Here is a 16,885-nt window from a genome sequence, read left to right on the forward strand (position 1 = left end):
TGATTGGAATAAGGATATCATAGCCAAATCTTAGCTTATCTTCAAGCTTCAAGGTGATATAGGTCTGTTCGGGAATCCTTATGTCGTTCACAAAAGTCTAGAAGGAAAGGAAAAAGAATGGATGGTAAGTCCTACATCAATCTTCTCACATTAGTAAGCGTTTCTAAGCATGCCTAATGCCGAACGTCCAAGGAGATATTGGTCTTGGGAAGACTGGATGGAACATAAATTAGGTACTATCTGCATTATAAGGGTTCCAGAAACTGGCAAAGCCTGAAATGATGTAAAGGGGGGTTGTCACACCCTTATCTCGGGAGATTATAACATCTCCTCACTCCTTGAAATATTTAGGATCACTGTAGACTTCTGTTCATAACACAGAGAAGAAATGTTCAACGCTTTCCGTGCATCAACAAGTGGTCTGAATCCGAAATCCCTGAGGCAAATAATGCCAATTCAACAAAAAAACTGGAATCCGCGAAGACATCGGGCCTCAAAATCGATGTCTTAAGAAATCTGCGGTCTGAAACATATGCAACAAGCCCATTCAACATTAGCATGGGCCTAATTCTTCTCATTCTCAATTCCACTGTCCAGTTTATTCTTTCTTTAGAGTCAGAGTTCAATCAATCAAATAGCATATATTGAGCATTCTACCCTGTGCAAAGCACTGTACTAAGTGCTTGGAAGAGTACAAAAATGTTAAGTAGAGACGATCCCCACACCCAAGGAGCTGTCTTGCCCAAGGTCACCCAGCAGGCAGGTGGCGAAGTCGGGATCAGAACTTGGATCATCTGACTTCCAGGCCCATGCTCTTTCCATTAGGCCATGCTGCTTCATGATAGAACATTATTTTTTTTTTAAATGAGTGACTTTAGTAAAAGGTTAAAGCGGGACATCATGGTGTGCAAATTTAAAAATACACAAAATGAACACTTTAAAAAAAAATCAAGAACAAGTTTATCACTATTTACATATCCTAACATAAGAAATCTAGGGGAAACAATAAGCTTAGTGCCCAAGTGTAGTAAAATGATAAATCTGCCTCGGGTTACTTAAATACTCTCTTCCGTCCTCATATATTGTCCCTTTATTTGGAAAATTTTCTTTGTTCTTTGCTTAATCGTGTTCCTGGCGTGTAATCCAACTTTAACCAAAGGGATACACACGGAGAGTTCCGAGTCAGAGGTTGAATCAGCTCAGGTCGTTAGTTGTTAGGCTAAACTTACTCCATTTAGGCTGCCCAAGTCCTTCACCAAATGTTCATCAGCAGAGGAATCATAGTTGACTACTGCATGTTGCTTGTCCACACTTCGGGACTGAAAGACATGGGGAAAAAGAAATCAGTTAATCAGCCATTATTCTACCAAGGGCAAAACCTGCAAAAAATGTGCACAAAATCATCAATCAACGGTATTCACTGAGTACTTACTCTGTGCTGAGCGCCGTACTAAGCATTTGGGAGCGTACAATTCAAAAGAGTCGGTAGATGCATTCCCTGCCCACAATGGGCTTACAGACATAAACGCTGAGTTATTCTAATAGTCTTTGAACCATCCAGGTTCTACCAATTCTGTTATATTGTACTCTCCCAAATGCTTAGTACGATGTTCTGCACTCAGTGATTGCTCAATAAATACGACTGCCGGACTGATCGACTTACAGTCCCTCTAGACTGTAAGCTCGTTGAGGGCAGGGAACGTGTCGGCTTATTTTTGTATTGTCCTCTCCCACGCCTTAGTAGAGTGCTCTGCACACTGTAAGTGCTCAGTAAATATGATGGACCGACTGAAGTATTATTAGAGCTTACCCACATACCCATAGGCTCGGGACAACCTAACCTCCTTAACTAATGACTTTCCTCTTTTGATGTCAACATTTATTTCTCGGGCAAGAGAGTGTGTAAAATGGATCAACAAGGTTAATCATATCGAGAAAAGCATTTTAGCCTCGAAGCGGTTGGCTCTCGATTTTATGTGCCTGAGCAAGCAGTCAGGTCGATTCCATTATCTGCCGAAACCCCTAGATCTATCGCAGAAAGGTTTGGTCACGTCTCACCTGGGAAATCCAAATGGGAAAATCAATATGATTCTCAGATAAATTAGGCAAAAGCCCCGTTTTCATTGCAGATGGGATTTGTGGCTTCTTTTTTTTTCCTTTGAGGACACCTGCCTCACAAGGTCATTCGATCTAGATTAAGCTAGACGCAATCCTAGCACTCAGGACTCCAAGTGGGAAGTGAGAAACTTTAATATGTACTTTTAAACCTAAAAATCTACCTGGGATTGGCTTTCATAAAGGAGAAAAATCCCTCAATAAATATTAGCGATTGACTGACTGATAAACCTAAATTATTAATGCATCAGTTGATCAGTGGTATCTTCCATATGCCTACTGTGTGCAGAGCACTGTACTAAGCATTTGGGAGCACACGACCATTAGCAGAAATGATCCCCACCCTCAAGGAGTTTTCAAGTTTCATCCCTAGTGATCTACCAGACCTCAAATGGCCTCTCATTTTGCTCACATCCTCCCTATAATAATAATATAATAATAATAGTGACATTTGCTAAGCACTTACTATGTGCTGTTCTAACCATTGGGTAGATACAAGAAAATCAGATTGGACATAGTCCCTGCCCCACTTAGGGATCACAGTCTCCAACCCCATTTTACCGATGAGGCAAATGTGGTATAGAGAATAAATAATAATAACGATTAACAATTATGGGCCTTGTTAAGTGCTTACTATGTGCCAAGCACTGTTCTTATAATAATAATAATAATGTTGGTATTTGTTAAGCGCTTACTATGTGCAGAGCACTGTTCTAAGCGCTGGGGGAGACATGGGGGAATCAGGTTGTCCCACATGGGGCTCACAATCTTAATCCCCATTTTACAGATGAGGTAACTGAGGCCCAGAGAAGTTAAGTGACTTGCCCACAGTCACACAGCTGACAAGTGGCAGAGCTGGGATTCGAACTCATGACCTCTGACTCCAAAGACCATTCTCTTTCCACTGAGCCACGCTGCTTCTCTGCTTCTTAGCACTGGGGTGGAGATAAATTAATCAGGTTGGATACAATCCCTGTCCCACATGGGGCTCACACTCTTTATCTGTAAAGTTCATTCATTCAATCGTATTTATTGAGCGCTTACTGTGTGCAGAGCACTGTACTAAGAGCTTGAATGGGGGTGAAGAATGTGAGCCCTGTGTGGGACATGGACTGGGTCCTGCTGGAGTTGCTTGTAGCCAGCCAAGCGGTTAGTATGGCGCCTGGGACATAGTAAGCGCTCAACAAATACCATAATGATTATTATCCAACCGCCACTGGATTATCTCTGGGCTGGCCCTGCCCATCCTTGAACTGGGTCCTGGGTGGCAGTCTGAAAGGCAAGGGGAAAAACAGCGTGGTCCAGAGCACTCTCGTGGTTTAGAGCGTGGGCCTGGGAGTCGGAGGGCCTGGCTTCTTCTACCAACTGCTCGCTGTGTGACCTTGGGCAAGCCTTCTCTTTTCAGTTCTCCCTCCTCCTTAGACTGGGACAAGGTCTGTGTCCAACCTAATTAACTTATTTCCATGCCAGCGCTTACTACAGTGCCTGGTGCATAGTAAGCCCTTAGCATACCATAAAAATGCCATAAAAAACACAAAAGAACCACCTCCATACAGTCTACCCATCAAACATAGAAAAAATGGTCATAGCACTATTTTTATCCAAAACAAAAGGTGGAATCACTGAGGATTGATTAATAATCTTTATGGTATTTGTTAAGCGCTTACTATGTGCCAAGCACTATTCTAAGCACTGGGGTAATAACAATAATAATAATAATGTTGGTACTTGTTAAGCGCTTACTATGTGCAGAGCACTGTTCTAAGCGCTGGGGTAGATACAGGGTAATCAGGTTGTCCCACGTGAGGCTCACAGTCTTCATCCCCATTTTACTGATGAGGGAACTGAGGCACAGAGAAGTTAAGTGACTGTCCCACAGTCACACAGCTGACAAGTGGAGGAGCCGGGATTCGAACCCATGACCCCTGACTCCCAAGCCCATGCTCTTTCCACTAAGCCACGCTGCTTGATACAAGGCAATTAGATTGTCCCACGTGGGGCTCACAGTCTTGATTCCCATTTTACAGATTAGGTAACTGAGGCACAGAGAAGATAAGTGACTTGCCTAAAGTCGTACAGCTGACAAGTGGTGGAGCCAGAAGTAGAACCCACGACCCCTGACTCCCAAGCCGGGGCTCTTTCCACTAAGCCACGCTGCTTCTCAATGTGCTTCCGGATATCACTAACACATGGAAATCCGGCACATTAGTGGATCAAGTCAGATTAAAACAATGCTATATCAAGACAAATATGTGGCATCCTGCCTCGGGGGCGGAAGCAGGGAGAGCTCCTAACACAGTTCCTCCTACCTAACGTACAACAGTTCCACTCCTCTGCCTTAGTAGTTCAGTTGTCTTTGCGTCTGAAGGTAACGCGGCTGATTACGAGAGCGCATCCATGAGTGAGTGGCATTACGAGAATCTTCCGCCCGCCAGCATACCGTCTCTTGACCGTGAGCTCGTCGTGGACGGGGAATGTGTTTGCCGTTGTATTGTACTCTCCCAAGCGCTCAGTACGGTGTTTTGCAGATGGGAAGCGCTCAATAAGTATGACTGAACTGAATCCAGAGTACCTTTTCTGGAATACTGCTGCTTGGAGAGAGCAATGCTCCACTTGCATTAGCCCAGTACCCACCCTAGGTGCCGTAGCTGTTCAATAAATGGGATTGATTGCTCGACTGAGCCTGAGAGAGGACACGAGGAGACGAGAGACGGCGGACAAACACACAGGGTGAGCTACTAATATTCCCGTGTTTGAGTAAGTGGAGGCTTCTCAGCAAGGCCAAGTCTCGGCCCCGCCACTTGTCTGCTGTGTGACCTTGGCCAACTCCCTTCGCTTCTCTGGGCCTCAGCTACCTGATCTGTAAAAGGGGGATTCCGACTGTGAGCCCCACGTGGGGCATGGACAGGGTCTATGCCAGGACTGAGAACAGTGTCTGGCACATAGTAAGTGCTACCAAATGCCAGTGAAAAGAAAGAAAGAAAAAGGTCTGGGAGCAGGGGGTGGGAGAGCTCCAACAGCAGCCTGAGGGAGTGACTGGGGGGGTTTTCAGCAGGGAGGAGACAGGAGGGTCTGCATTCCTCCCGCTCCGACAGGGCTGGCTCTATCCCTAACCTATCTCTTGCTCCTGGGGGAGAGTGGCAAGACCAATGTGGATTGGTCGGAGCTCGGACACATGACCCCGAGTTTCCGCTAAACAACCAATTACCTTGCTGGATTCAGATAATAAGATATCTGTGAGGTTTTTTTCCATTTTTTAATCCAAATTTGTTACCGTTTCATATTAGAAAGACTTCATTCTCCTTCACAGAAAAACAAATCTGTCCTAACGCAAAATTTGAATATTGGCTAGCGCATACACTAAAAGCATGAATACATGGAACCAATAGGAGTAGGCCAAGCTAAACACTATACAATCATAAAACGCCAGAAAGAACTGGATGAGTTATAAACAACCGGCTCAGTTGCTTAATTTACCTATCTCATATTTGAAGAGTAATCTCGGCACAAGCCTTAGAACTCCTTTCTCGAGGATAGTTGAGGCGTTCTCAAAGGAAAGGAATTTCACTATACGACTACATCACAGGACTACCAAAGTACAGGCTCTCTGATTCTGATTAGTCAAAGCCATAGATAAGGGTACAGTCACTTATAAACCAGTACAGGATATTATGATTCATATTATCAGTATTCCAGGTACCAGAAGGGTTTGGATAAATTCCTGGACCAGCGATCCATAATGAATTATATGCAGATGATTCCCCAAACTCTCTCTCCAGTCCCGGCCTCTTGTCTGACCTGTAATCTCACTTTTCCTCATGCCTCCGGGTCATCTCCACTTGTATATCCTGCCTACACCCCAAGCTCAACATATCTAAAAACCAAATTGGTTGCTTGCTCAACAGAAATGTGTTTATGAGAACTTGAAGCCAAGTTACTATGCTCCATTTGAGAACCTGCAGCTCAGATCTTTTTTGTTATTATTATTAATAATGATAATTATCATTATTATGGTATTTGTTAAGTACTTATTTTGTGTCAAGCACCTTTCTAAGTGCTAGGGAAGAGTCAGCTAATCAGATTGGACACAGGCCCTGCCCTACATGGGGCTCTAACTAGAAAGGAGAACAGACATTTAATCTATAGATGAGGAAACTGAGGCCCAGATAAGCTAAGTGACTTGCCCAAGGTCCCACAGCATGAAAATGGCAGACCGGGATTAGAAAACAGGTTCTGAGACTCCAGGTCCGGCCTCTTTCCACTAGCTGCTTCTGCTTTAAAATATGACAGAAAGGAAAACACCATCCAAACTCTTCCAAAATAACAAATAAGCACTTAATCTAGTGCTCTGAGCAGAGTAAGTGCTCATTAAAGATCACTGACTTTGATGGTTTGATCTTCTTTCTCGTGTATGGGAATTAAATAGAGATCCCTGAGGGGGCACAGAGGAATGAGGGTATGGGAAGTCACGGGTATTTATAGCTCCCCTGCCTGGCCTTCGTGACTTTTTTTACTTCCTCTTATGCAAGCGCACATTCTCCTTTGGGTTGAATGTAGTGGATAGAGCCAGGAGGTGGTGGGTTCTAAACCCGGCTCCGCCACTCGTCGGACTGTGTGACCTTGGGCACGTTGCTTCACTTCTCTGTGCCTCGGTTTCCTCATCTATAAAACGGTGATGTAGACTGTGAACCCCATGTGGGACAGGGACTGTGTCCAACCTGATTTGCTTGTATCCACTTCAGCGCTTAGTACAGCGCTTGGCACACGGTAAGCACGTAACAAATACCAGAATTATGAAGAGAGGATATGCAAGGTAACCGACAGAGCTGATGCACCATCCGAGTAGCTAACGTTCCAGGGGCAGGTCGTCCCAACTTCATTTCACAAAGGTGCAGGTGGGCAGAGAAGCTGGCTTTGAGAATCGCGACCCGGGGGTGGGTTGAAACGACAAGTCTCAGGTCCGGCCTTGCCAGGGATATGTTAGTAATTGAGTGCCCATTTTGAACTGCTGAATCTATGAAAACATCCCTCTGCAAAGTTCAGTTCACTTTCCCGGAAGTCATCGTAGAGTAAGAAACTCCATATACAGAGCATTAATATCTAAGGAGCTATCCCCTTCTGCGTAATATTACTAGAGTAGCTGGCTTTTACATCCACTGGGGTGAGGACAAAGGACTTCATACAGATGTGAAAGTGGGGTGCAGTTCCCTCACCTGCAAAATGGGGATTCAGTACCTGTTCTCCCTCCTACTTAGACTGTGAGCCCCATGTGGGACCTGATTATCTCATCTAGCATTTAGTGTTGTGTTTGGCACATGGGACTAAACAAATAACCACATTTGTTATTATTGTTATCATTATCATTAAAAGCAAACGTTGCCCATGTTGAAAGCATTCTCCAGGACTCTCCCCAAAATAAAAAATGAATTCTCCCCAACCACTTCAGAAATCCTCAATTAAGGACACCTGCACTAAACCTCCCTAGGGCCCAGATCATGAAATTTCTAGGAATGCAGAGAGAATCCTTGACAGAGCTATAGAATCATTTGAGTCCCCTATCAAGCAAGACAAAAGAGCCTTCATCTTACCGCTACCCAAGGAATCAATTATAGTGGTTTTCCACTGACAGAAATTCCCCGACAGGAATTATTATAGGTCCTTCTCCCTTGGAAAAGACTGACAGAATAGCAAGAGCAAGGAGAATCCAGACTCCAATAAATGGCTGGTTCTTGAACACAGATTTTTTTTTTTCTGAAGCATTAGTGCTTCGGAGAAGCTATTACCTCTTTATGGACAACAGCTTCACCTTCATCCCTATCAAACCTTGATATTACTAATCTTAATAATCACATAACTGTGGGTAAGCATTAAGCACTTACTATTGCCAAGCGCTAAAGTATGTGCTGGGTTAGATACAAGATAATGCAGTCTCTATCCCAAATGGGGCTCACAGTCTATGTCAGAGGGAGGATTTAATCCCCACTCATAAATGAGGAAACTGAGGCACAGCCAAGTTAAGTGACTTGCTCAAGGTCACAAAGCAGGGAAGTGACAGAGCCAGGACTAGAACTCAGGCCCTCTGACTCGCAGGTCCTTGCTCTTTCCACTAGGCCACAAAACTGAGACTAATCAAATTGCAAAAACAACAACACGAGTTTTGAAATTCCCTCCTTTATCTGCCCAACCTCTAAGAAAAGAACTAACTCTGTCAGATGATGAAAACAGGGTACTGCAGGAAGACAAAACAAGTGGTAGGAATAATCCATAAACTCAGTAACCCATCCCTGAATGTCTTCAGGTGAAAGTCAGCTTTTTAAAACTACCTGAATTCAAAGGCTAATTCAGATTTTCAAAGAAAATTGGGTTTGGCTGTCTTGAACCGGCTGTCTCAGAAAAATTAATTTTGTAACGTTATCCTAGCAAACATCAGGCCAGCTAACCAATTGGCTTGGCTTTCAACTGCTCTTTGCTTGTCAGAAGAATTCCGAATTGTCAGAATTAGGAAACTGAACACAAAAACCAATTTATCCTTAGGCCTAATTAATGTTATTATTCTACGGAGTCTAAGTGCAATACAAGTGTGTTCATTTTTTTTCCTGCTACCAAGTCTGTAATTTTATAAAATAAATGTGCAAAGAAGCAGCACAAAAAAATAAAATCAAAAGTTTAGTTTTAATACTTTTCCAGGTCACTTTGTTGATAAATAAATTTACGAATCAATGTGTGGTTTTAGGCAAAAGATTTCAAATAGAGTGCCCAATTTGAGCCCGGAGAAGTTCTAGTCTAATCCTCATCCAGTAATTATATTTTGCATTTTAGAGTATCTTTCATCCAAAGCTTTACGAAAATTAATTATGTATAAAGACTCTTGGAAGTATCATTATCCTCTTTTTATAGGAAAGCAAACAAGCATAGGGATGTTAATTGACTTGCCCAAGGCCACCCAGCAAATAGCAGAGATCCAAATTCAAGAAATTCCAGTTAGCTATTCCCTCACTTACCTAGTGCTGCCTCCCAATTATTACTTACTCTGCTCTAAATAAGACTGACTACCTCTTCTGGAATAAAGCAAAACAGCAAATGCATCCATGAAAAGACACTGGGTGCATTCAAACATCTGTAATTTATTTATTTCTACTGATGTCCGTCTCCCCCGCCCCAGACTATAACCTACATTGTGGGCAGGGAATATGTCTGTTTATTGTTGTACTGTACTCTCCCAAATGCTTAGTACAGTGCTCTGCACACAGTAAGCGCTCAATAAATACGATCGAATGAATGAATGAAATTGCAAAATGGCAAAATCAAACTGTGACGTGTAAGGAAAATGATCACTTAATTGCTTCTTGTTTGCAGTGAGCTACGTACAAAGATTAAGGCCAAAACAATGAAAAGAAATGGATTGAAACTCTTTTTCTACATTTTAATGGCTACAGCCTAAAGAGCAGCCTCATGAATTATACCCCGCTACCAGATTAAAGGATAATGAAAGAATGTGTTTCTACAGCAAATATCAATGTATGTTAGCAAAGCCCACAGCACTTTTTGTCACTGATCACTTATAAAGGAAATGCAGCCCCACACCAACTGAATTTTCTTCTAATGCCCACCATCACTTCACAGACCAAAAAAACCAAGCTAATTTCAGGACCAAATTTGGCCCCTTAAAAGCCTAGACCCAAACCCACTGCTTTTCTTTCTGCTGAACAACCTTGCTTTTCAACTTTGATATATATTCAGAAGCTATCTCAACTATTTTAATAGCAAACCTGTTACCTCTCCCCCTGTCCCCTTAAAGAGATCTCATTCAACTTCAGAGAAAAGATGGATCCAAAGACCACTGGATATCTTATATCTTATCCAGCAGATCGACCCGGTATGAATTAAAATCCTTCCATTCAAAACACCAAATGCCCAAAGAACAAAAGAAAACACGTAAAATAATATTCCCGTCTTTTAAAATGTTCGCTTACTTGCTTATTCTCAACCGGTCCTTCGGTAAAGAGCACTACATTAAATTGCAGCATCAGTTCTAACTTCCAGATGAGTGGCGTGCCAATCTAATTATGGACCATTTCAGAGCATACACTGCTGTCTAATATATGGCTAAAAGCAGTGTGCTGCTATCAGTAAGATTTTAGGGGTGGAGTCTGGACAACCAGTCAAAACTGGATTCTTTCTTGACTGCTCATGCAGTTCCAAGTTAAGCTCTCTCCGCGTTCAGCCTTAAACTTAAAAAGAATTTGCTACAACACATAGAAAAGTATCCAGCATTAGGGATTAGATTAAGGCTCAAATGTAAGAAGTCTATCACTGCATCAGCAATTTGCTTTGGCTTACTGTTATATTCAATTTTATGAATTCAAAAAATAAAAGGGACAGCTAGAACAAATTTCTGTTCCCTTCTGTTTAACCAGAGTCCATCAGAAGGGCAAAATTATTTCAGTTCATGTGATAGAGATGTGAAACAATTTCTGAAGGTGTATTTTTAGTACTTCTCCTATTTACGATCCTGCTAACTTCAGAACTAAAGTCCTTTTACATTGTTTTCCTGAATGCGGCAAACGCTTCGCAGTCCCAAAATGAAACACGGCAACAGAATCCAAAATGCCATCATATTGAGCCAAACAATCCATTAGCCAATGGATTCTCCACAGATAAACCACTTTATCGTTGGGCCTATGTGGAATTAATTATCCCAAACTGATTCCTGTCCAATATCCTTCAGAGACAGACTTTAGGGAAAGTCCAGGAATGAGGTGGAAAGTCCTGCCTCCCCTGAACCATTCCCAGACTTCTCCAGGAGCCACGGAGATACGAAGGGCAGCCCCCAAACTTCCGATTCTGCGGGAAACACCGGCAGCTGATCCAGGCAGGGGACGGGAGGGAAGAATTTCCCTCTCCTCCCCTTCCCTCCCCTCCACCTTCCTCTCCACTTAGGGAGTATTAAGGAAAAGTTGCAGCTTTACTTACATACTTATTCTACTCAGCTACTTGTCTATCACACCCATTATTCCCTGGCAGGAAGACTGTCTCTCAGAAGCATTATCTTTCATACCATTAAGCCACATTAAGAACATTATTGTTGCACTCCGTCAATGTGGTAATGGACTGAAAATATTACACTTCTCAGAGCCCCTACTTACCACCTGAGCATCAGCGTCTGAGGATGTCACTACTGCAGCTCAAAGCCACGAAAACATGGAAAGGACCTGGGCCGGAGGGCATCCAGGGAGAAATTTACAAGTAAGGGAGGGACACTCAGTAGTCAGTTGACACGGTAAGCAGTGTTGCTTAGTGGAGGGAGCACAGGCCTGGGAGCCAGAAGGATCTGGGTTCTAATCCCGATTTTCATAAAGGTGAATTTTGCCAAATCCCTCTCTCAAGGCCCTAAATTTCAGTCTCCACAGAAAATTTTGACTCTGGTTTTTTGGTGCCACAGATAAAGCAGCCATTTCTTTGCAGCATTAACATTTTAAACACTCACAAGCCTACTCAGTACTGCCATAACACGTGTGCTCATGTCATGTTTCAGGCAGAACATTATTAAAGAATTAAAGATTGTTGTCCCCACAGTCTGCTTCTTTCTGCCTGGACACATTGAGAATCCGTGACAGAAGGAATTGCTTCGCGAGTGCTCACGGTGGATTGTCCATGAATAAGTAGAGCGATGCAAGATTTCTGTAACTCCAGATTCTTCAGGATGACCAACCCCGCTTTTATAAGAGACTGACCGTACATGTCATCGCAACTTGGTTATAACAAAAAACATAGCGTTCGAGAGTATTAATGCCATTTAAAGGCAGGGACAGGGCAAATGGCTGGCAATTGGTGCATACTCCGCAATTCCACATCTTTAAAGAAACGCTCACAAAAACAAGCCACTGGACTGCCAGATCAACTCCACTTGGGCTTTCCACGGGCATATTCTGTAGAGCCCATTTACCTTCATCCATAAATCAAACGTAAACAGGAAAGATCGGATCTGCTACTTGTATTTTTCCCCCACCGCTATCTGCACCTACTGCCAATAGTGTAAAAATGCAAAGCTCTTTATTCTGCTCATATGATTGATGATCTATATATTTTTTTTTGCCTAAATCAACAGTGACCTACTAGAAATTAAGTTCCAGCAATAAGGAAAATAGAAGCCGTGATGAGTTCACATACCTGAAGACATCTGTGCTGACGGAAAGAAACCAACATATGCACGAAACCTAGCAAGAAAAGAAATGCGTGCAGCCCCTTTGACATTTGGAGGAATAGGAACGGTGGCTTGGAATCACCAGATGTTAGCAGGCGCTTTTGAAACCAAAGAAGTCATGTGATTCACTCCAGGCGGGACAGAATTATACTGCAAGTCACTAGTCTAAAGTTCTAAAGAAACTCGGTGACTGGCTACTAATTGTGCTCTACGCCCACAAAGCTTGAGTAAATGTAAAATCTTTTCCTCGTTTTTTTCTGAAATACTGGAGAAATAGGACCCGGCTCTTTCAATGAATTCATGGAAAATTACCTTGGCCGACTAAGCTTAGAATTGTCACGTTTGCCTAGAATAGAGTAAGACGGTAATTTTAGCACTCTAACAATTGTGGTGCTAGATGTTGTAGAATGTAGGTTTTCGATAGAGATGGGGCAAGATCTTTTGTAACAGTAGTAAACAGCTTTAGGGAGGTTGCTGAAAGCCTGGGACTCCCATTCCTAAAGGAAAACACGAACTAGTTTCTTGAAAAGAATAAAATACTTAAAAGATGAGCATGCGAAATAAAAACAAAATCATATATCCATATGGATGTATATTGATATATATCATATATCAATATGATATATGAAATCATTTTGAAATCTGTATCGCAAATTTTTAAATTGTGCTTCCTGGGTTTAGTTTTTTTTAATAGCATTTGTTGAGCACTTCGTGCCAAGCACAGTACTAAGCACGGAGGTAAATACAAACTAACCACGTTGGACACAGTCCCTGTCCCACATGGGGCTCACAGTCTTAATTCCCATTTTAAAGATGAGGGAACTGAGGCCCAGGGAAGTGAAGGGACTTGCCCGAGGTCACCCAGCAGATAAGTGGAGGAGCCGGGATTAGAACCCAGGTCCTTCTGACTCCCTAGCCTGTGCTCAATCCACTACACCATTCTGGATTTCCGGTCAACCTGGGTCACTTCTTGAAATGTGGGTTCTCTGGAGGTCGCAGATGTCCTTAACTGAGCCGGTCATCTGACTCCCGGTCCCAGGGTCTTTCCACTAAGCCTCACTGCCTCCCATCCTTTCTAGAAGGGCTGTTTGGTGGGTGAAACCCCCCCAAGTTCCCCCAAAGGTTGGAGAGAGTCATGTCACAAGATAACAGAGCACGGGAAGGCCCAGGCGATCAGTTTTTGAAGAACCGATCAGCCATCTTGAGTTTTTTCCAGCTAAGATTGAATCCAAATGACAGTAGAAAATGAAAGTGAAAAAGAGAACACACAGCTGTCCTCACACTCCACTAACAGCACGCTTCTAAAAGCTGTCACCAGGACGGCCCTTTCTCCATGTGATGTGCTAAAAGGGAATCTGGCAAAGTGAGCCTTCCTGCCTCAAAAGAGAATTTGATAGTTTATAGGGCCCTTAGCTGAGGTGCCTTTGGAAATTGCCTTGCTAAAAAAGGCGAGTCAGAAGAGACAAAGAGCTGCTTGCAGAGCTGTTTTTGTTCATTCTGTTCATTTGCAAAAGTAATGCCCACCTGATCATTTGCATGTGAAGTCTGATACCACTCTGGGAATTGGGGCTAAGGAAAAAAAAACTGATTTAAATGAAAAGTGGATTTTTCTTAGGTTAAAATAGAGGTTAGTACAGTGCCAGAGATGAGTACTATGTGCCGGGGCTCAGTACAGTGCCTGGCACATAGTAAGCACTTAACAGATACCATCATTAGGGTTCATAAAAATCATTCTATCTTTAAGAATAATAATAATAATAATGTTGGTATTTGTTAAGCGCTTACTATGTGCCGAGCACTGTTCTAAGCGCTGGGGTAGACACAGGGGAATCGGGTTGTCCCACGTGGGGCTCACAGTCTTCATCCCCATTTTACAGATGAGGTAACTGAGGCACCGAGAAGTTAAGTGACTTGCCCAAAGTCACACAGCTCTTCTCTGACACTCCTCCTAGCTTGCAAGCACCTCAAGGGGAGGAGCAATGTTTTCTACTTCCATCCTCGCTGGGGTAGGGATCTGTTCTTCCAACTCTAGTGTACGCTTCCATCAATTTTGATTAAGGCAATGAGAATGCTGGTCAATAACAGATGGAACTAGTCTCGAGAACTGGGGAGTATATACTGACAGGGCACAGTTCAGTTCTGAGTAGGCTCTACTGATCCAGGAGATCATATGTGCTAGAGAACTGGCTTACAAAAAAAAAGATGGCTATAATTATGAGATGGGCCCATACTGCACAGTCAAGTGGGCTGTATTTGGCCTGAGGGTTGCTTTTTGGATGCCCCTGGTCTATATAAACTGCAACGAGGTCTTGGCACTGTTCCTTTCCTCCATCCAAAGTGCCAGACAGATCACAGCTGATGTGCCATGCCTTGCTCCAAAGCCACATAGTCACTCTGGGAATGTTGGGTCGGCAGAAGTCTCACCTGTACCTTCAGCTCAGTACGCTGAAGAGATTAAAGCTGATCACTCGGTGCCCTTTTTCGTGTTGACTGATTTAATATTAACAGAATTGCTCTGCACTCAATAAATACCACTGATGCACTGATTTGAAAATACTGGAGATCCTATTCTTCAGTGTCTCCAGGAAACCTCTTCCACCCAAGAATGAGAAAATATCAAAAATGATACTCAAAGCAATCTCAACATCAAAGCAATTGGAAACCACAACATAAGGAAGACCGTTAAAAGCATTCATTCAATTGTATTTATTGAGCACTTACTGTGTGCAAAGCACTGTACTAAGCACTTGAGCATCAGTAAGTTTTTTCTACAAAAAGTCGCTCCTTTAGGGAAAGCCCCGAGGAGACAATTCCACAATGAACTAGTGAAAGCACCGGGATTAGAACTCATTCATTCATTTATTCATCCATTCATTCAATCATATTTGCTGAACGATCTCTGTGTGCATAGCTCTGTACTAAACACTGGGGAGGGAACAATACAAGTAAGCGGACACATTTCCTGTCTACAACTCGGGATTCCCGAATCATTTGCAGGCTTACGCTTGATGGTTCACTCAGACTCATATTCTGTCACTGTCCCACGCCACAATATGCTTTGACAGAGAGTGAAATCCTGCCCTCCTGGCCTCTTAAAGTCTATGAATGAATCCTTAAAAATCTCTACCTTTCCTTCTAAATAATCCATTTATAGCCCTCTCCCTGAATGAATCCCATCCGGATTCCAAATGGGCCTTAAATATTTCAAGTGACACGTCTAATGAAATCGTAATGACATTTTCTTCAACTGCCTAATCCAAGTGAAGTGTAGGTTTGAGTAGTTTTCTAATAGATACACTCCACGTAGAAAGCTGTGTCTGTTCATTCAGATCCTTGAGAAAGGAAATGGGGACTGAACTAAGCACCCATGCTCCAAAACTGTATGGTAATCTCTGTCTTCTGTCACCTTGAATGTTGACGGTTTAACCAAAACAAGTTTACTTTCCTCTGCTGGGCAGTCATTTTCGTAACAGCTTCCCAACTAACGCACACTAACTTTCCTGAGTGGGATGAAAGTGAGAGACTCCTTCATAAAACTGGATAGCTAAGGCGAAAAATGAAAAGAAAAAGAGACTAAAAAACAAAAACAAAAAAAAACTGGCAAGACCGCAAGCCTCCCAGAGAGCGGAGCACACGCCAATGAACGGAGTCCAGATTTTGAGTAGACACACATGGAAGGCTGATGCAATTACCTGCAACATCAGTTCGCAGTCATCTCTTCCAACAAAAATCATCTCTCGTGGCAGCCTGTGGCGAGTGCCTCCACTGCTCACCAGAAACCAGGATGTTAAGCTCATTTTCTGCTTAGCTTCTATTTCCTTGGCAGGACTACGTCATCCTGCAGAGAGAAAGAGAAAGGAGAGGGAGAGAGAGGAGAGAAAGAGAGGGGAGAGAGAGAGAGGAGAGCAAGGAAAACACATTCAGATATTTTTAGTCATCGCCCCAGCTTAGCAAGCACCGTGAGCAGAATGCTTCATAGTATTCAAATAAGCAACAGAGCTTGGAGCATGCTTCCTTCTCTTGCAGATTATGTCCTTAAGTCACAAGAAGTAATACAGCCTACTCGGTTTCCACTAGAGAAGCAAACTCAGATTTCACCCAAGCATATTCTACTGCAGAGGCAGGCACTCAAACCCAGAGGTAAGGTAGTTAGCTTGTAAACATCTAACACACGCTAGAAAGCCTGGAGAGCGCCTCATAAAAGCTCATCATTGTCCAGCAAAGGACTGCATTTGTGTCAGGTTAACATCGGCAAGAAAATGGGAATGCAGTACTTATCCCATCGAAAAGGCAGAAGAAAAATAAAAGACTTCCTTCAGAACTGGCCACGATTAATACTAAATTAAAATGAAGGCCAAGAGCAAACTGCTTCTTTGGGGCTTAGTATAAGAAGAGGAAGTGAAATAGCACCTTCGCACGTAACTTTTACATGACAGTCGACTCTCACATTAGGAATTAAAATTATGCAATACAAGCGTCTACCCCACACTCTCCTTGGTACGTTTTCCACATATATATGCGCTGCATTGACTGTAAACGTGCAACGTGATTAACATGTATGTACTC

At 42.9% G+C, this 16,885-nt stretch overlaps 1 protein-coding gene across 10 annotated transcripts in view; it reads right to left on the reverse strand.

Annotated features, from left to right (window-relative positions):
• CEP170 (centrosomal protein 170) overlaps positions 1-16,885 on the reverse strand; it is an 88,306-nt gene that overhangs the window by 55,300 nt on the left and 16,121 nt on the right. For 8 of the 10 annotated variants that reach the window (XM_039914831.1, XM_039914830.1, XM_029046915.2 and 5 more), the window contains 3 exons: positions 16,012-16,157; positions 1,230-1,319; positions 19-97 (listed from right to left, as the gene is read on the reverse strand). In XM_039914831.1, coding sequence (XP_039770765.1) covers positions 19-97; positions 1,230-1,319; positions 16,012-16,116 — 274 coding nt within the window. In that variant the 5' untranslated portion in view covers positions 16,117-16,157. Of the gene's footprint in view, positions 1-18; positions 98-1,229; positions 1,320-10,088; positions 10,169-12,285; positions 12,355-16,011; positions 16,158-16,885 lie in introns of those variants that run through there. The other 2 variants (XM_039914829.1, XM_039914828.1) reach the window with 2 other exon arrangements.

The sequence above is a fragment of the Ornithorhynchus anatinus genome, chromosome 19, assembly GCF_004115215.2.
Source record: "Ornithorhynchus anatinus isolate Pmale09 chromosome 19, mOrnAna1.pri.v4, whole genome shotgun sequence".
NCBI lineage: Eukaryota > Metazoa > Chordata > Mammalia > Monotremata > Ornithorhynchidae > Ornithorhynchus > Ornithorhynchus anatinus.